Below are 15,489 nucleotides of genomic sequence, written 5' to 3'. Positions count from 1 at the left end.
CTGTAGTCTTTGATCTTCATCAGTAAGTGCTTCAAGTCCTCTTCACTTTCAGCAAGCAAGGTTGTGTCATCTACATATCACAGGTTGTTAATGAGTCTTCCTCCAATCCTGATGCTGTGTTCTTCTTCATATAGTCCAGCTTCTCTGATTATTTGCTCAGCATACAGATTGAATAAGTATGGTGAAAGGATACAATCCTGATGCACCCCTTTTCTGATTTTAAACCACACAGTATCCTCTTGTTCTGTTTGAACTGCTACCTCTTGGTTCATGTATAGCTTCCACATGAGCACAATTAAGTGTTCTGGAATTACCATTCTTCCCAGTGTTATACATAATCTGTTACAATCCACACAGTCAAATGCCTTTGCATAGTCAGTAAAACACAGGTAAACATCTTTCTGGTATTCTCTGCTTTCAGCCAAGATCCATCTGACATCAGCACTGATATCCCTCGTTCCACGTCCTCTTCTGAATCCAGCTTGAATTTCTGGCATTTTCCTCTCGATGTACTGCTACAACCGTTTTTAAATGATCTTCAGAAAAATTTTGTTTGCATGTGATATGAATGATATTGTTCAATAATTTCCACATTCTGTTGGATCCCCTTTCTGTGGAATAGGCACAAATACGGATGTCTTCCAGTCGGTTGACCAGGTAGCTTTCTTCCACATTTTTTTGGCATAGAAAAGTGAGCAACTCCAGCGCTGCATCCGTTTGTTGAAACATCTTAATTGGTATTCCGTCAATTCCTGGAGCCTTGTTTTTCACCAGTGCCTTCAGTGCAGCTTGGACTTCTTCCTTCGGTACTGTTGGTTCTTGATCATATACTACCTCCTGAAATGGTTGAGCGCCAACTAATTCCTTTTGGTACAGTGACTCTGTGTATTCCTTCCAACTTCTTTTGATGCTTCCTGTGTCGTTCAATTTTTTGCCATAGAATCCTTCACTATTGCAACTCGAGGCTTGAATTTTTTCTTCAGTTCTTTCAGCTTGAGAAATGCTGAGCGTGTTCTTCCGTTTTGGGTTTCTATCTCCAGCTCTTTGCACATTTCATTATACTACCTTACGTTGTCTTCTGGAGCCGCCCTTTGAAATCTTCTATTAGGCTCTTTTACTTCTTCATTTCTTCCATTCTCTTTAGCCACTCTATGTCCAAGAGCAAGTTTCAGAGTCTCTTCTGACATTCGTTTTGGTCTTTTCTTTCTTTCCTATCTTTTTAATGACCCTTTGCTTTTTTCTATGTATGATGTCCTTGATGTCATCCCACAACTCATCTGGTCCTTGGTTATTAGTACTGAATGCGTCACATCTATTCTTGAGATGGTCTTTAAATTCAGGTGGGATATACCCAAGGTCGTGCTTTGGCTCTTGTGGACTTGTTTTAATTTTCTTCAGCTTCAGCTTGAACTTGCATATGAGCAATTGATGATTTGTTCCGCAGTGGGCCCCGGCCTTGTTCTGACTGATGATATAGAACTTTTCCATCATCTGTTTCCACAGATGTAGTCAATTTGACTCCTGTGTTTGCCATCTAACGAGGTCCGTGTATATAGTTACCGGTTATATTGTTGGAAAAAGGTATTTGCAGTGAATAAGTAGTTGGTTTTGCAAAATTCTATCGTGCAATCTCCATCATGGGTTCTGTCACCAAGGCCATACTTTCCAACTACTCCTTTATTTCCAACTTTTGCATTCCAGTCACCAGTAATTATCAATGCATCTTGATTGCATGTTTGATCAATTTCAGACTGCAGAAGTTGGTAAAAATCTTCAATTTCTTCATTTTTGGCCTTAGTGGTTGGTGGCATACATTTGAATAATAGTCGTTTTAACTGGTCTTCCTTGTAGGCATATGGATATTATCCCATCACTGACAGCATTGTACTTCAGGACAGATCTTGAAATGTTCTTTTTGATGATGAATGCAGTGCCATTCCTCTTCAAGTTGTCCTTCCTGAAATAATAACCATATGATTGTCCAATTCAGAATGTTCACTGCCAGTCCATTTCAGCCCACTAATGCCTAAGATAGCAATCTTTGTGCGTTCCATTTCATCTTTGACGACTTCCAATTTTCCTAGATTCATAACTTCATACATTCCACATTCCGATTATTAATGGATGTTTGCAGCTGTTTCTTATCATGTTGAGTCACACCAATCAGCTCCTGAAAGCTTTACTCTATCCACATCGGTCTGCTTTGAGAAGGTAGCTCTTCCCCAGTCATATTTTGAGCGCCTTCCAACCTGAGGGGCTCATCTTCTGGCACTACATCAGATGATGTTCCACTGCTATTCATAAAGTTTTTACTGGCCAGTTTTTTCAGAAGTAAATCACCAGGTCCTTCTTCCTAGTCTGTCTTAGTCTGGAAGCTGCATTGAAACCTGTCCAGCATGGGTGACCCTGCTGGTATTTGAAATACGGTTGGCATAGCTTCGAGGTCACAACAACCTGCAAGCCACCACAGCATGACAAACTGACAGACGCATGATGGAGAATTCTCCATAGGGACCATTAATGATATCCTGTCAGTCCTCACTTTTAGACCATGTCATTGAGTAGGTTGCAGGGAGCAGATGCTTGACCATGGGCATAATCCAAGTAAACAATTGCTTTTATCAGGCAATGTCAAATTATCAGAATGTTAAAGTGCATGAAAAAAAGTGCTGCCTGTGTGGTTAGCTTTCCATTTTAACAAATATCATCCAGAAGATTAAGTTTTAAGCTGTGACTAAAAATTATGATGTAGATACCATGAAATATAACCCATTGCTGTCGAGTCGATTCCAACTCTTAGCAACCCTATAGGACAGAGTAGAACTGGCCCCTGGGGTTTCCAAGGAGTAGCTGGTGGATTCAAATTGCTGATCTTTTGGTTAGCAGTTGTAGCTCTTAACCACTGTACCACCAAGGCTCCCCATGAAGTATGTTGGTGCTATTAGGTGCCATCGAATTGGTTCCAACTCATAGCGACCCTATAGAACAGGGTAGAACTGCCCCATAGGGTTTCCAAGGAGCAGCTGGTAGATTTGAACCGCTGACGTTTTGGTTAGCAGCCAAGCTCTTAACCATTATGCCACAAGGGCTCCTCGCATGAAATATAGTAAAGGGAAATTTTTTTATTAATTTACCACTCTTTGTAGAACTTGGTCTATTTTAAGATTATACCCTTTAGTACATTATTTATGAGCAAGACTGTATTTAATGACGGAAGTTAAGAGATTACTACTGCAGATAATTTAGTGTTTGGTAGTAAACGTGCTGTTTCGTAAGTAAAAACATTCTTTTTTTTAGATAAGTTCCTCCAACTTGTTTCATTGACATTGGAAAGACTTATATGCTAATGTAGCAAGTTTAGATATTATCCAAATGATAGTACAAAGTGGAAGGGGGAATATGATGGAAACACATAAACATATAGCAGCATTTGAAAATGATTATCCTGGCATTTATGTCTGGGGCAGAAGGACACTGGGCTAGCCAAAAGCTGAGAACATCTACTAAGAGGTGGTTGCAGTAATCAAGTGCTTGGCTTAGGGAGGTATTGTAAAGCAAAGACAAAGGAAGCCGCATCTCCTCCAAGAGAGTTTAGCAAGAGGATATTGATGAAACTGGAGATGGTTAAACAGACTGAAGAGACATTTTGCTCATGTGTATCATTAACTTTGCCTTATGACCCTAGGGCTTCATGAAACACAACACATCTCGCCAGAACGAACACTGCCTAACCAATTTTGACCTGGCTGAGTATCGGCAAGTGTTGAGTGACTTGGCCATTCAGATCTACCAACAGCTTGTGCGGGTGTTAGAGAACATCCTTCAGCCAATGATCGGTAAGGCCAGGGCCCTGCTGAGCACTGCAGTCTGCCCACCACAGCTGCCCACCAGTGACACATGTTTTAGGGCATGTATTCATACAGGAGAACATAAAGTAGTAAGGGAACTTAGGTGGAAACATGAGCCCAAAATTAGCTGAGGAATCCCAGAAACCCAGTGATGACCAGCTGGGGATACATCAAATTCTCAGCTATCACGTGTTCAGAATGGCAGTATCTGGTTGTCCTCCCTGATGTAGAATGCCTGTCTCTTACGATTGGGTCATGCTATATACTCAGCATAGATCTCATGCCTTACCAAGTTTCCAAAACATCTTAAACTTTAACCTAGGAGAACACTACAACATAGGGCTTCCTAGGGGCCCATTTAAATTAATGAGGTTGGGAATGTGTGCGCTTTGCCCTAGAATGAACCAGGAGCCAAAGAAAACAAACCTGTTACTTGAGTCGGTTCCAACTTACTGCAACCCTATGTGTTATAGAGTAGAACTGAGCTCCATAGGGTTTTCTTGGCTGTAATCTTTATGGAAGCAGATCTCCAGGCCTTTCTTCTGTGAAGAAGGCACTCCATGCTGAGTTAGTACACCCCGTGGGCCCTGTGGAAGTGTTAAAGGCAATTTGGTTTAAAGTAGCAGTGCCTTATTGTCAGGGCAGCTCCTGAGCGGCTAGGGTGTGGGTGTGAACATGTGTGTGTTCAGCCAAATGTGTGATTCCGTGCACCCCTCTTTATATGTGTGCAGTCACTCTGGGTGTTAATTTATGTATTGTCCTGTCTGTGTTCCTTTGGAATGTGAAAGGAAGTAGCATGTATGAGATGGAATTAGGAGGCATGTACAAATTAGAGGCTGTTCATTTTGAATGCATTGAATTAAAAAAATAATTTTTTTTATGTTAAACAAAACTATTATCTTCAGGCAAATTATCAGCAGGCTCTTAAAGTTAATCCCAACTACTCTTTCTTTTCGAGCTACCTTTTCTTTACCTACGTATGTGTTTTCCCACAACTTTTTCATTTCCCTTCTTTGGGCTCATAATATTTCATTTTCCATCGTAGGCCCACAGTTAATCAACTAGAAGCATGAAAAGCTGAAAAAGCTGTGGGAGACAGCAGTGATTTTTTCAGTTGTCTCCTAAAAGGTCATGAACTAAAAGCAACCTAGGTAGGCAAAAAGCAAGAGGTAACACAGATGTAAAGAAGTCAGCTTCAGGCGCAAACCAAAAAAAAAAAAAACAAAATAACAAATGTTGGAGAGGTTGCAGGGAGAATGGAACTCTTATGCACTGCTGGTGGGAATGCAAAATGACACAACTGCTATGGAAAACGATATGGCGCCTCCTTAAAAAGCTAGAAATAGAAATACCATAGGATCCAGCAAACCCAATCCTAGCAATATATCCTAGAGAAATAAGAGCCATCACACGAGTAGGCATATGAACAGCCATGTTCTGTGCAGCATTGTTCATAATAGCAAAACGATGGAAACAACCTAAGTGCCCATCAACAGATGAATGGATAAACAAATTATGGTGCTTACACACAATGGAGTACTGTGCAACAATAAAGAACAATGATGAATTGGCAAAACATCTCAACGCAGGTGAATCTGGAGGGCATTATGCTAAGTGAAATAGGTCAATCACGAAAGGACAAATATTGTATGAGACCACTATTATAAAAACCCAGAAAAAGGTTTACATACAGAAGAAAAAAAAAATCTCTGATGGTTACAAGTGAGGGAGGGATGGGGAGGAGAGAAATCACTGACGAGATAGTAGACAAGGGTCAACTTTGGTAAAGGGAAAGACAACAAAATATAGGGGAAGCCAGCACAAGCAGAAATCATAGAAGCTTCCTAGACATATCCAAACTCCTTGAGGGACCAAGTTACTGGGGCTGAGGGTTAGGGACCATGGTCTTGGGGGACATCTAGTCAATTGACATAACATAGTTCATAAAGAAAATGTTTTACATCTTACTTTGGTGAGTAGTGTCTGGGGTCTTAAAAGCTTGTGAGCAGCCATCTGAGATACACCTATTGGTTCCATCCCATCCAGAGCAAAAGATAATGAAGAAAACGAAAGATACAAGGAAAATACTAGCCTAAAGGACTAATGGACCACATGAACCACAGGCTTCACCAGCCTGAGCCCAGAAGAACTAGATGGTATTCGGCTACCACCACTCTGACAGGGATCACAATAGGGGGTCCTGGACAGAGCAGGAGAAAAATGTAGAACAAAATTCAAATTCACAAAAAAAGACCAGACTTACTGGTTTGACAGAGACTGGAGGAACCCCAGAGAGTATGGCCTCAGTCACCCTGCTAATGCAGAACTGAAGCCACTCCCAAAGTTCACCTTTCAGCCAAAGATTAGACAGGCCTATAAAACAAACGTAACACACATGAGGAACATGCTTCTTAGTTCAGTCAAGTATACAAGGCCAAATGGGCAACACCTGCCCAAAAGCAAGATAAGAAGGCAGAAAGGGACACGAAAACTGGATGAATGGACAGGGGGAACCTGAGGTGGAAAGGGAGAGGGAGAGAGTGCTGACACATTGTGGGAATGGCAACCAATGTTACAAAACAATGTGTATAAATTTTTGAATGAGAAACTAATTTGCGCTGTAAACTTTCACCTAAAGCACAATAAAATAAAAATTCCCCCTAAAAAAAAAAAAAAAAGTCAGCTTCAGCCAATATTCTACTTCTAGGCAAAAAATATTTTTATCATCTAAACAACAATTTTATCTCTAAGATGTCCCACTCTAGATCCCTATCCCTATTTCCCAGTCATTCAACAACAGCAACAAGGACAAATGTTTTGAGTCAGTATGAAGTTCTGTGGAAGCTGCATTCAGTACTAGGAGATATAACAGTGAGTTGGGCATGGCGCCTGCTTTCCAGGAAGTGGTCATCCTGCAAACATCCTAGGGGAGACATAGGCCAAATGCTGTGCCGGCACAGGAGAGGGAGCAGCAGTGCTGCAGATGAGAAGCCCAAGTCCTGGAAGGCTGAGGCTAGCGAGGCCTCTCTGTTACGTGGGATGCCCAGGACAAGAGCCAGCTTTCCAGTCCACACTAGCACACTCTCCCGAGTCTTCTCCAAGACAGTTTCCCAGGGTCTCGCCCTTCTTGCTGTTTGATGTGCTTGTCTCTGGGGCTCAGATATCACTAGAGAGTGCTTATTCCTATCTTTTATGCACCTGTCTTCTCAAAAACCCCACTAAGGTACCATAGTTGTGCTATCAAAAGGTTACTGCTGCTTATTTTAGAAATTACACCGTTAATATTTTTAATTTTATGGTGATTTTTGTATTTAAGAATTATTCCTTCATTAAAGTTTAAAATCCAGAGGCCCTTTTTTTGTGATGTTCCTTTTCCCTTGATCTTGGTGCTCAAATGGTTTTTCTCAATTGAATGTATATTTGTGTGTATGCACGCGGGCATTTGCAAGCACACGAAAACAGGTTTTCTTCCAAGTTTTCTCTTTTAACAATTAAAAACCTCCACAGTCTCAGGCATGCTGGAGCATGAAACAATTCAGGGCATGTCCGGGGTGAAGCCCACAGGGCTAAGAAAGCGGACCTCCAGTATCGCCGACGAGGGCGCCTACACCCTGGACTCCATCATCCAGCAGCTCAACTCCTTCCACTCGGTCATGTGTCAGCACGGCATGGACCCAGAACTGATCAAGCAGGTGGTCAAGCAGATGTTCTACATCGTGGGGGCTGTCACCCTGAACAACCTCCTTCTGCGGAAGGACGTGTGCTCGTGGAGTAAAGGCATGCAGATCAGGTGAGCAAATGCCCACACCTTGATGGCATCTCCAGAGGTCTGGCTGGCCTGCCAGGGTTGTGGCCAGCTGGTTACTTGTTTGAGATCAGTGCACTTGATGTTCGCTGCCAGGAGGCCAAGCAGCAGGAGAAAGTGCTTGGCACCACTTTCTCTCGCCCTGGCTGAGTTTCTCTAGATCTTACTGGCTGTTGCTCCTTGCCTTGCCAGTCGGCTCTTCTCATTACTTAGTGGGAAACCTTGCTCCACTGAGAAGCTAGCTCGTTGAGGGAGTGTAGAGACGATGAAAAAATACCTCAAGATGCTCCTTCTTGTGTGTGTTTTAGTTATACAATAACAAAGTATCAAATTATAGTGACTTCTAATGTTTGACTACTCTTAGAGATATATTTTGACAAAATAACTTTTTGTACCTATGGCAACAATAACAAATTTAACAGATCTTTTGCTAACACTTGAAATATGCCCCTCTATATTTTAAGAAACCCACTGCGGTCAAGTCACTTCTGACTCATAGCACCCCTATAGGACAGAGTAGAACTGCCCCATACGGTTTCCAAGGAGCACCTGGTGGATTCGAACTGCTGACCTTTTGGCTAGCAGCCAAACTCTTAACCACTATGCCACCAGGGTTTCCATATTTTAAAGAAAAGCTACACTCAATTTTATGCCCTACTCCTCCCCAGCATAACCTCCTTATCATAATAGAATTTATTTTGTTTTTGCAAACACTTATTTTAAAACAGATAGAATAATCACTAAAGAAGGAAAAAAAAATTTCTCCTACAAAAGTCTTTAAACTACTCAACCTCAGGAAATCTTGGCGTTCTTTTCAAGTTTTCCATTTTGACCCAAATTCAATCAAATTCAGTTGTAATTAACTTTAAGAACAGGAAGTAGAATTTATTTCTCTGTAAGCTTTGCTTATAAATGTGAAGTTGTCTGTTGCAACGTCATAATGCCTCTTACTTGCCTGATCACTAAGTCTAATTGTGTCCATTTACCTCAATTTTAGTTTGCAAACCACTGTCACTTGATTGGCTAGCTCTTGAGACCTCAGCGTCTATGTAGTTTGTTTCCTCCAGTGACCCTCACCTGTCCTTCTCTTCCATTCCTGAGCAGTCCTCACGCCACTGTCTCCACTGCGTAGGCTCTTCCCCAAATAGGGTGTGAGCACAAGGGAGATATGGGGGGATCTAGTGTTTCAGTTAACTAGCCTGGAGTTTGCCTTAAGGAAGAGAAAGTATTTACAGAATTGTCAGTTCTCACCTCCCAAAAGGAACTCATCTCTGAAATTGTAAGAGGACCTATGAAGTGTTTTCTGGTCAGCTGTTCAATAGGACACAGCCATATTATGTGTTCTTTGTTGTTTATTAGCAAGTCTTATTTCATAACTTTTGCTATAGTAACTACATTTATACCTTCAGTTAAAGTATATTTACTAGTCACTTAATCTTACATAATTAAGATTATAAGCCTCATACCTATTTATAATGACACCATTTTAAGCACAGCTGATGAGATTTAAGAAAATTGAACAAAAATACTGCCTGTCATTTTAACATAAAATCCTAACAAGGCCACACCAAAAAATTAAGACATTTATGACAACATTCAGCAAATTTGTTCTCTCTCTCTCTCTGTGGCATAGGTACAATGTCAGTCAACTAGAAGAATGGCTCCGTGATAAGAATCTGATGAACAGTGGGGCTAAAGAAACTCTAGAACCTCTTATTCAAGCTGCTCAGCTTTTGCAAGTGAAAAAGAAAACAGATGAAGATGCAGAAGCCATTTGTTCCATGTGTAATGCATTAACTACTCTCCAGGTAAAGCAACTTTGCCTATTATGAAATAATTGAACATTTATCAGAGATGATTATTAGAGAAGAGGTGTTCTAGTTATTTCTCTTGTCTCTAAGCTGACTTCATCTGTGTCAGAGATGTATATCTCTACAGATCTTAAGGAAAGGAGATTTCACCAGAAAGTAATACATTTCAGTGCTAATCACAGTCATCCATATTCAATATTCAGCAAATATTCATTGAGTGCCTACAGTGTTCTGTAATGTTCCAGGCAATCAGCTACATCCATGAACAAAGCAAAGTCCCTGTTCTCGTGAGGTGTACATTCTCATGAAGTATATATTCCATAAAATAATTTTCTATATTATTTGATTGAGGGATTCTTTAGACTTCTCTTTTTTAAGACAGACAATTCTCATTCCTTTCAATTCAACAAATGATTGAGTTCTTATTTCACGGCACCAAACTTGCTGCTAAGTGAGATGCTTCAGTAAATAAGGAACAATCCCTGCCTTTAAGGAACGTGCAGTCTAGTAGGGAAGACAGAGCTGTACGGAGCTGGCTCTGTTATAAGAGGGTCCAGTAAGCTCTATAGTAAGAGGTCTGAAGGGAGCACTAGGTGTGAGAACTTACTTGGTTCAGAGAAGGGTCTGTTAAGCTGGACTTTGAAGGGTGCCTAGAACTGGAGGAAGTGAGAGGAAGGGAAGGGCATTTGAAGACAATGGTAACAGCGTGAAGCAAGACATAGGCATGACGGTGGCCATTTTTCTTTTCCCCAGTTATTTTCTGTGCTGACTCTTGGACTTTCTTAATATTTGTTCCATATCTCATAACATAGAGATCTTCAGTTGTATCCAGTATTACAATCAGATCTCAGTCACTATATAATGGGAATTAAGATTGGCAGCTTCTTAGTGCTGAACTTTCCTAGTGACATAATTCTTGCTAAGAATGAAGCAGAGCTACATTACTGAGTAATGGTCCTAAGAATTTTTTCCCCCATTTCTGCCAAGTGTGGAAAGTTAGAATACATTGGAGAAAACCTGACTTCATAGAAATTTGCTGTCATCCAACTTTTAAAGAATACACTTTATACCTTAATGTACTTTATATACTTTAAGCACATATTTCACAGAGTGAGATAGATATGCAAATTTTATTTAACAAAGTGGTCTGACTTTTTTTAAGTCCTAATATTTGGCCCTGAGGGGTGATCGCCTGATTCATTTAATCCCTCACAGACCTGATAAACAGTCCTGCTTTCTAATTCACATCTCTCTGGTGTTTAATTTATTCTTTGCCTCTAGGTCAGCACTGTCAAGTTGAATTTTCAATTTTTTTTTAATTTAAATAGCCACATATGACTAGTGGCTCCTGTACTGGACAGCACAGCCCTCAACAATACCTTGAAAATGGAAACATCTTTCTATCTTATTTTGACAGTGATTTGTTTTAATTAGAAAAGAGATGTGACCATTTTACAAAAGAAATTAATTTGATACCTTTTTAAGCCCTTCCTAACCGCTAATTATTAGTTAATTTTAAAGGCCTCTGTATTATTCATTGATAACTTATCTTTTGTAAAAATATGATTTAAAAGACCATTCAAAAGAAATAGTATTTAGTTCCATTATTTTTAAATATAGCTGGAGATCTATAAAGAAAGCAAGTTGCAGAATGCTGTTAATAGAGTAAACCCTATTTGTGTAAAAATAATATAAACTAGAGTATGTATAGAAAATAGCTAAATAGATACTCAGGACACTGGTAACAATTGTTGCTTATGGAGATTGGAAGATGGGAGTAGAGGCACTTTTACTATTCATGTTTTATTCTTTTATACTCTTTGAATATTCTCCCAAGCCTCTCATGCTTCTTTAAAAATTATACAAATATTACATAAATACATTATTATAAAAATTAAAATAACAAAAGGTAAACGTGCCCTTCAGACCAACTCTCTCTCCTCTCTCAGGCTATCCCAGCCCTGAGCAGAGCAGATGAACATGTGCACAGATCCCTTTCGTTTTTCAGATTCTAGGTGCTCAGTGTGTATTTGATAATATACTGAAAACTGTAATCATCTCGTTGCTTGCAGATTGTCAAAGTGTTGTTTTTGTATACTCCAGTTCACGAGTTTGAAGAAAGAGTCTCTGCATCATTTATTCGTACCATACAGGTAAGATCTCTCAGACTTTTTTTTTTCCTTTGATCCACCAATGTATTCTTCTGAATGGAAATTTTACAACTGATTGAAGGGTAATGTATTTTTTATCTTTGATTATATAATTTTATCTTATTTTTACACTCCATTAACTTTTTCATAACCATTTATTGGGGAAATGGAGTGATTTGAAAACAAAGATAAACATTCTTCATTAGTTGGGGATTTTTTGGTAGAATTTTTGGCAGAAAAAAGTCTTTATAGATTCAAAGAATTGATGCTTTTGTTTGTCTTTTTCTTCTTTTTTTTTTAACCTTCTCAGATGCGTTTACGAGACAGGAAAGACTCTCCTCAGCTGCTTATGGATGCTAAACACACCTTTCCTGTCACCTTTCCATTCAACCCATCCTCCCTCGCGCTGGAAACCATCCAGATTCCAGCCAGCCTGGGCCTGGGGTTCATCTCACGGGTCTGAGCTGGATGGCAAGGCAAACACTGACAATACATTTCTTGCCTGAAATAAGAACCCATTCTTTCCATTGAGCTACTGAAAACACGTTATTGAAGTACTGATTATCTCCCAAACGAGGTTATTAACTGGAAATCTCCCTAGAAGCTTTCATCACCTGGGAAGAAAGATAGGTTCCTTGTGCTGCATTGCTTTTTATAGCAGCCCTCTTCCCTGTTCAGGCAGGCACCCCAAGTTTACATGCATGTGAGTAATGGAAGGAGAGGAGAAGAGGGAGCGAGGAAGGAAGGGAGGGAGGAAAAATGTGTCTTCAGCTGCCAACATTTATTTTCAATCCTTAGCACTGCATTTAAATGGTATAAAAAATTTGAATTCCATGTATGAGCTGTTGTTAGAAAGGAGCCAATAAAGAACATCCTTTGAGCTAAACAAGAACTGAACGAGAAATTGCCACTGAGTACACATCAATTTAGGAATACCGTCGAACTGGAATGAAGAAAACAAACAGGCAGTATGTAAAGTAATTGGTCAAGTAACTGCCTTCTTTGTGTCACTATTATGTAGAGATACTGAAAGAGCTCTTGGTTTGCAGTATAGCATAGATGTCCATTTGTTTGTACTGTAGTTTACCAAACATTTTAATTTGCTGCTACATACTGTGTTCTTGAAAATGTAAGTGGTATTCTCATTAGGCACTACAACAGTAAGCTGCTTTTTTATCAGCTGTTTAACAGTTTAGTCAGATCACAGTTTTCACTGGATTATGTGCAGATACCTACAGATGCGCCTGCCAAGGAAACTGGTGACTGAGATTAAGTAGCACTCACTGGCACGTTATGTACTCATGTGACAGACTGTTTGACATTTAGGGGTAGGATTAGACGAAGTGGCTATTGTGATGTCGTTATTTATTCAGGATGCATTATGTGGATTTGCTTATTAATTTTCCCAGATGATACCATATCACAGTACAGTGTTCTGTGAAGTGACTTATTTTCACTTACCAGATTTGATTCCTTCAGTGTGTATTTTCAACCTTAACGGGTTTTGTTTCTTCTTCTCAATTTATTAAGAATTAATCTCAATCACTTCTAGAAAGGATTGTCAGAATATTCTTGATTCAAGTCTTAAAACCTTGATTATCTTATAAATTATGCAAAAGAAGTTATACAATAAATATTTAATTTTTTTTTTAGGCTATAAATTTTCTCAGATACCACTAGATACTTTAAAAAACATCATATTAGGAATAGTTTAAGAAGACTTATATAAGAAATATATCAAAGATGTTGAATTTTATAGAGGATTTGGTTCAATCAGACCCAGATTCTGTAAGTTTTTATTCTGAAATTCTAATTAAACATATTCTCCATTTTTCCTAGACTGTCATACAATACATCATTAGGTTGTGCAAAAGCAAATTCTTAGTTTTCATTAGAAACTCTGGTTCTGAATTACAATCATAGATTTATATAATTAACTGCTAGATGATCTATAAAAATGACATACTAAAATGTGTGCAATATAAATGGAAATCAAACAGTTTCAAATCCGTGATACAGATTATTGAAAGGTAAGCACTGTCTTTTAACTTATTTGGGCCTCAGTTTCCTCAACTTGAAGATAAGAGAGTTGGACAGCTGACTCTAAAATTCTCTCCTCTCAGTGCTTGGATCCTAGAGAAGTGAGCTGCAGTTACAGAATAAGTCCGCCCTCTGCTGGACACACCAGTGTTTGGGGCCTGTTAATTCTGAGGGAGTAATAAAATGTAAAATCACAAGTCTCTTGTACCCATAACCTTTCTTAAATGTACATGATCTGTGTACATGCCTTTAAGAAGTCCCACTGTGTTTGTATTATTTGAAAGTTAATTAGTTAGATGATCATTATTGGATCATGTACTGCTGTATTCTGTTTGAATATGTTTATTTATTTGCAAAATCAACCAAAAACACTCCTGATTCAATCAGATTCTCTCAATTTTCCCTGGTTGTTAATGTAGTTTTCAATGAACAATTAACTATTTTGACCATTTGGTTAGTACTGAATGTGGTAGACTCCAACACATAGATGGGGATTGGCTAGGGGAGTTGCTAAAAAAAAAAAAATGTGACTATGATGTAGTTGCCCACCTCAGACCACGTACACCCTGAATCTTGTCAGGTCTTCAGGATCACACTGTACCTCCCATGCCATAGCAGCCTGTATCTTACTCCCAGATAGTTCATCCCCTGAAGCCTGTCTGGTCTGGGCCTTCTCTCCCTCTTCCTGTCTCTCCACTGTGGCATGCTGGAGCCCTGTTCCATGCCTGGGCTGGGGCTCACCCTACTCCCCCATGCCAACTCTAAACACAAAGGTTCTGCTATTCCAGAGTTCCAACTTCCTCAAGGCCTACCCAGAACCCCAGATTAATTAACTTCTTAGTAGCCTAAAGATTTTTAGTCATAGCCTGAATAGCTTGCAACTATGGGACCCCAAGACCCAATAAATGACTCTCTGTACTACTTTCTTGAGGGTGCAACGATATTCTGCTCACTATGAATATCCTTTGGACAGTTTGAGGACTGTTCACCCTTCCTTCTGTCCATCTGTGCTGTCTCACCCAGCTACAAACACAGCTCCACCAGCCCTCTCCAGCTTTTATTTATCCGCTTTCCGTCCTCTTTCCTCACCTCGTCACAGAGCCCTTCACTGGCTGTCGCCCTGCTCTTTGTGCAGTGAAGGCAGGTGAGCGCTGTCCATTCTCAGGGCTCCATTGATCTGCCTACTGGCGTACCTGCCAGCCAGTCTTTGCACAGTTTCTTGCTGTTCTTACTTCTCTGCAAGACATGCTTCAACATTATCACTATTTTGCTTTTTCATAATTCCTCTATTATGCACAATAGGAATTCAAAGGAAGATCCTGAAACCCACAACAGTTCTTTGTTCCAGTGGCCCCTCATCTCACACCCTGGAAAGGCAAAGCTGAAACTTAGAAGCACTTTCCCTTCTTGCAGCTTTTCTTAAGGCATTGATATGCCTAAGGGTAACTCTAAAGAGAAGGGGAAGATGAATATGGGATAAAATCCATAAAGTGTAGCTTCATGATTCCATTGGAAATTTTGAAAATTCCCCATGAACCTGATACTTTTTCCATCAAGTGCAAAAGCACAAAAATATATTCCAAAGCTAACTGGTAGGAGATAAGTGATTTGGGTCAGTTTGGATGATTCATTTTACTAGAATTTCAGTGTAGTGATTTTTGTGAGAAAAAACTTTCCTGATCACCCTAGGTAAAGGGGCACCTGCCACCATCCTGAGAAGTCCACACACAGTGTTCAAAGTCAGTCTCCAGTCTGTCAGTCTCTCTCTTTCTCCCCCCCACACACACGTACACACACACGTACACACACACGTACACACACACGTACACACACAC

At 39.8% G+C, this 15,489-nt stretch overlaps 1 protein-coding gene across 10 annotated transcripts in view; it reads left to right on the top strand.

The window, feature by feature from the left end:
- The window catches only part of MYO5A (myosin VA), a 272,641-nt gene extending 257,169 nt beyond the window's left edge, over nucleotides 1-15,472 (top strand). For 8 of the 10 annotated variants that reach the window (XM_023732489.1, XM_023732490.1, XM_023732488.1 and 5 more), the window contains 5 exons: nucleotides 3,686-3,836; nucleotides 7,356-7,638; nucleotides 9,287-9,461; nucleotides 11,537-11,617; nucleotides 11,925-15,472. In XM_023732489.1, the coding sequence (XP_023588257.1) occupies nucleotides 3,686-3,836; nucleotides 7,356-7,638; nucleotides 9,287-9,461; nucleotides 11,537-11,617; nucleotides 11,925-12,077 (843 nt within the window). In that variant the 3' untranslated portion in view covers nucleotides 12,078-15,472. Of the gene's footprint in view, nucleotides 1-3,685; nucleotides 3,837-7,355; nucleotides 7,639-9,286; nucleotides 9,462-11,536; nucleotides 11,618-11,924 lie in introns of those variants that run through there. The other 2 variants (XM_004377676.2, XM_023732491.1) reach the window with 2 other exon arrangements.
- The last annotated feature ends 17 nt before the right edge of the window (nucleotides 15,473-15,489 follow it).

This window comes from Trichechus manatus, unplaced genomic scaffold (genome assembly GCF_000243295.1).
Source record: "Trichechus manatus latirostris isolate Lorelei unplaced genomic scaffold, TriManLat1.0 scaffold00052, whole genome shotgun sequence".
Lineage (NCBI taxonomy): Eukaryota > Metazoa > Chordata > Mammalia > Sirenia > Trichechidae > Trichechus > Trichechus manatus.
This window is presented reverse-complemented; position numbering and strand designations above follow the sequence as displayed.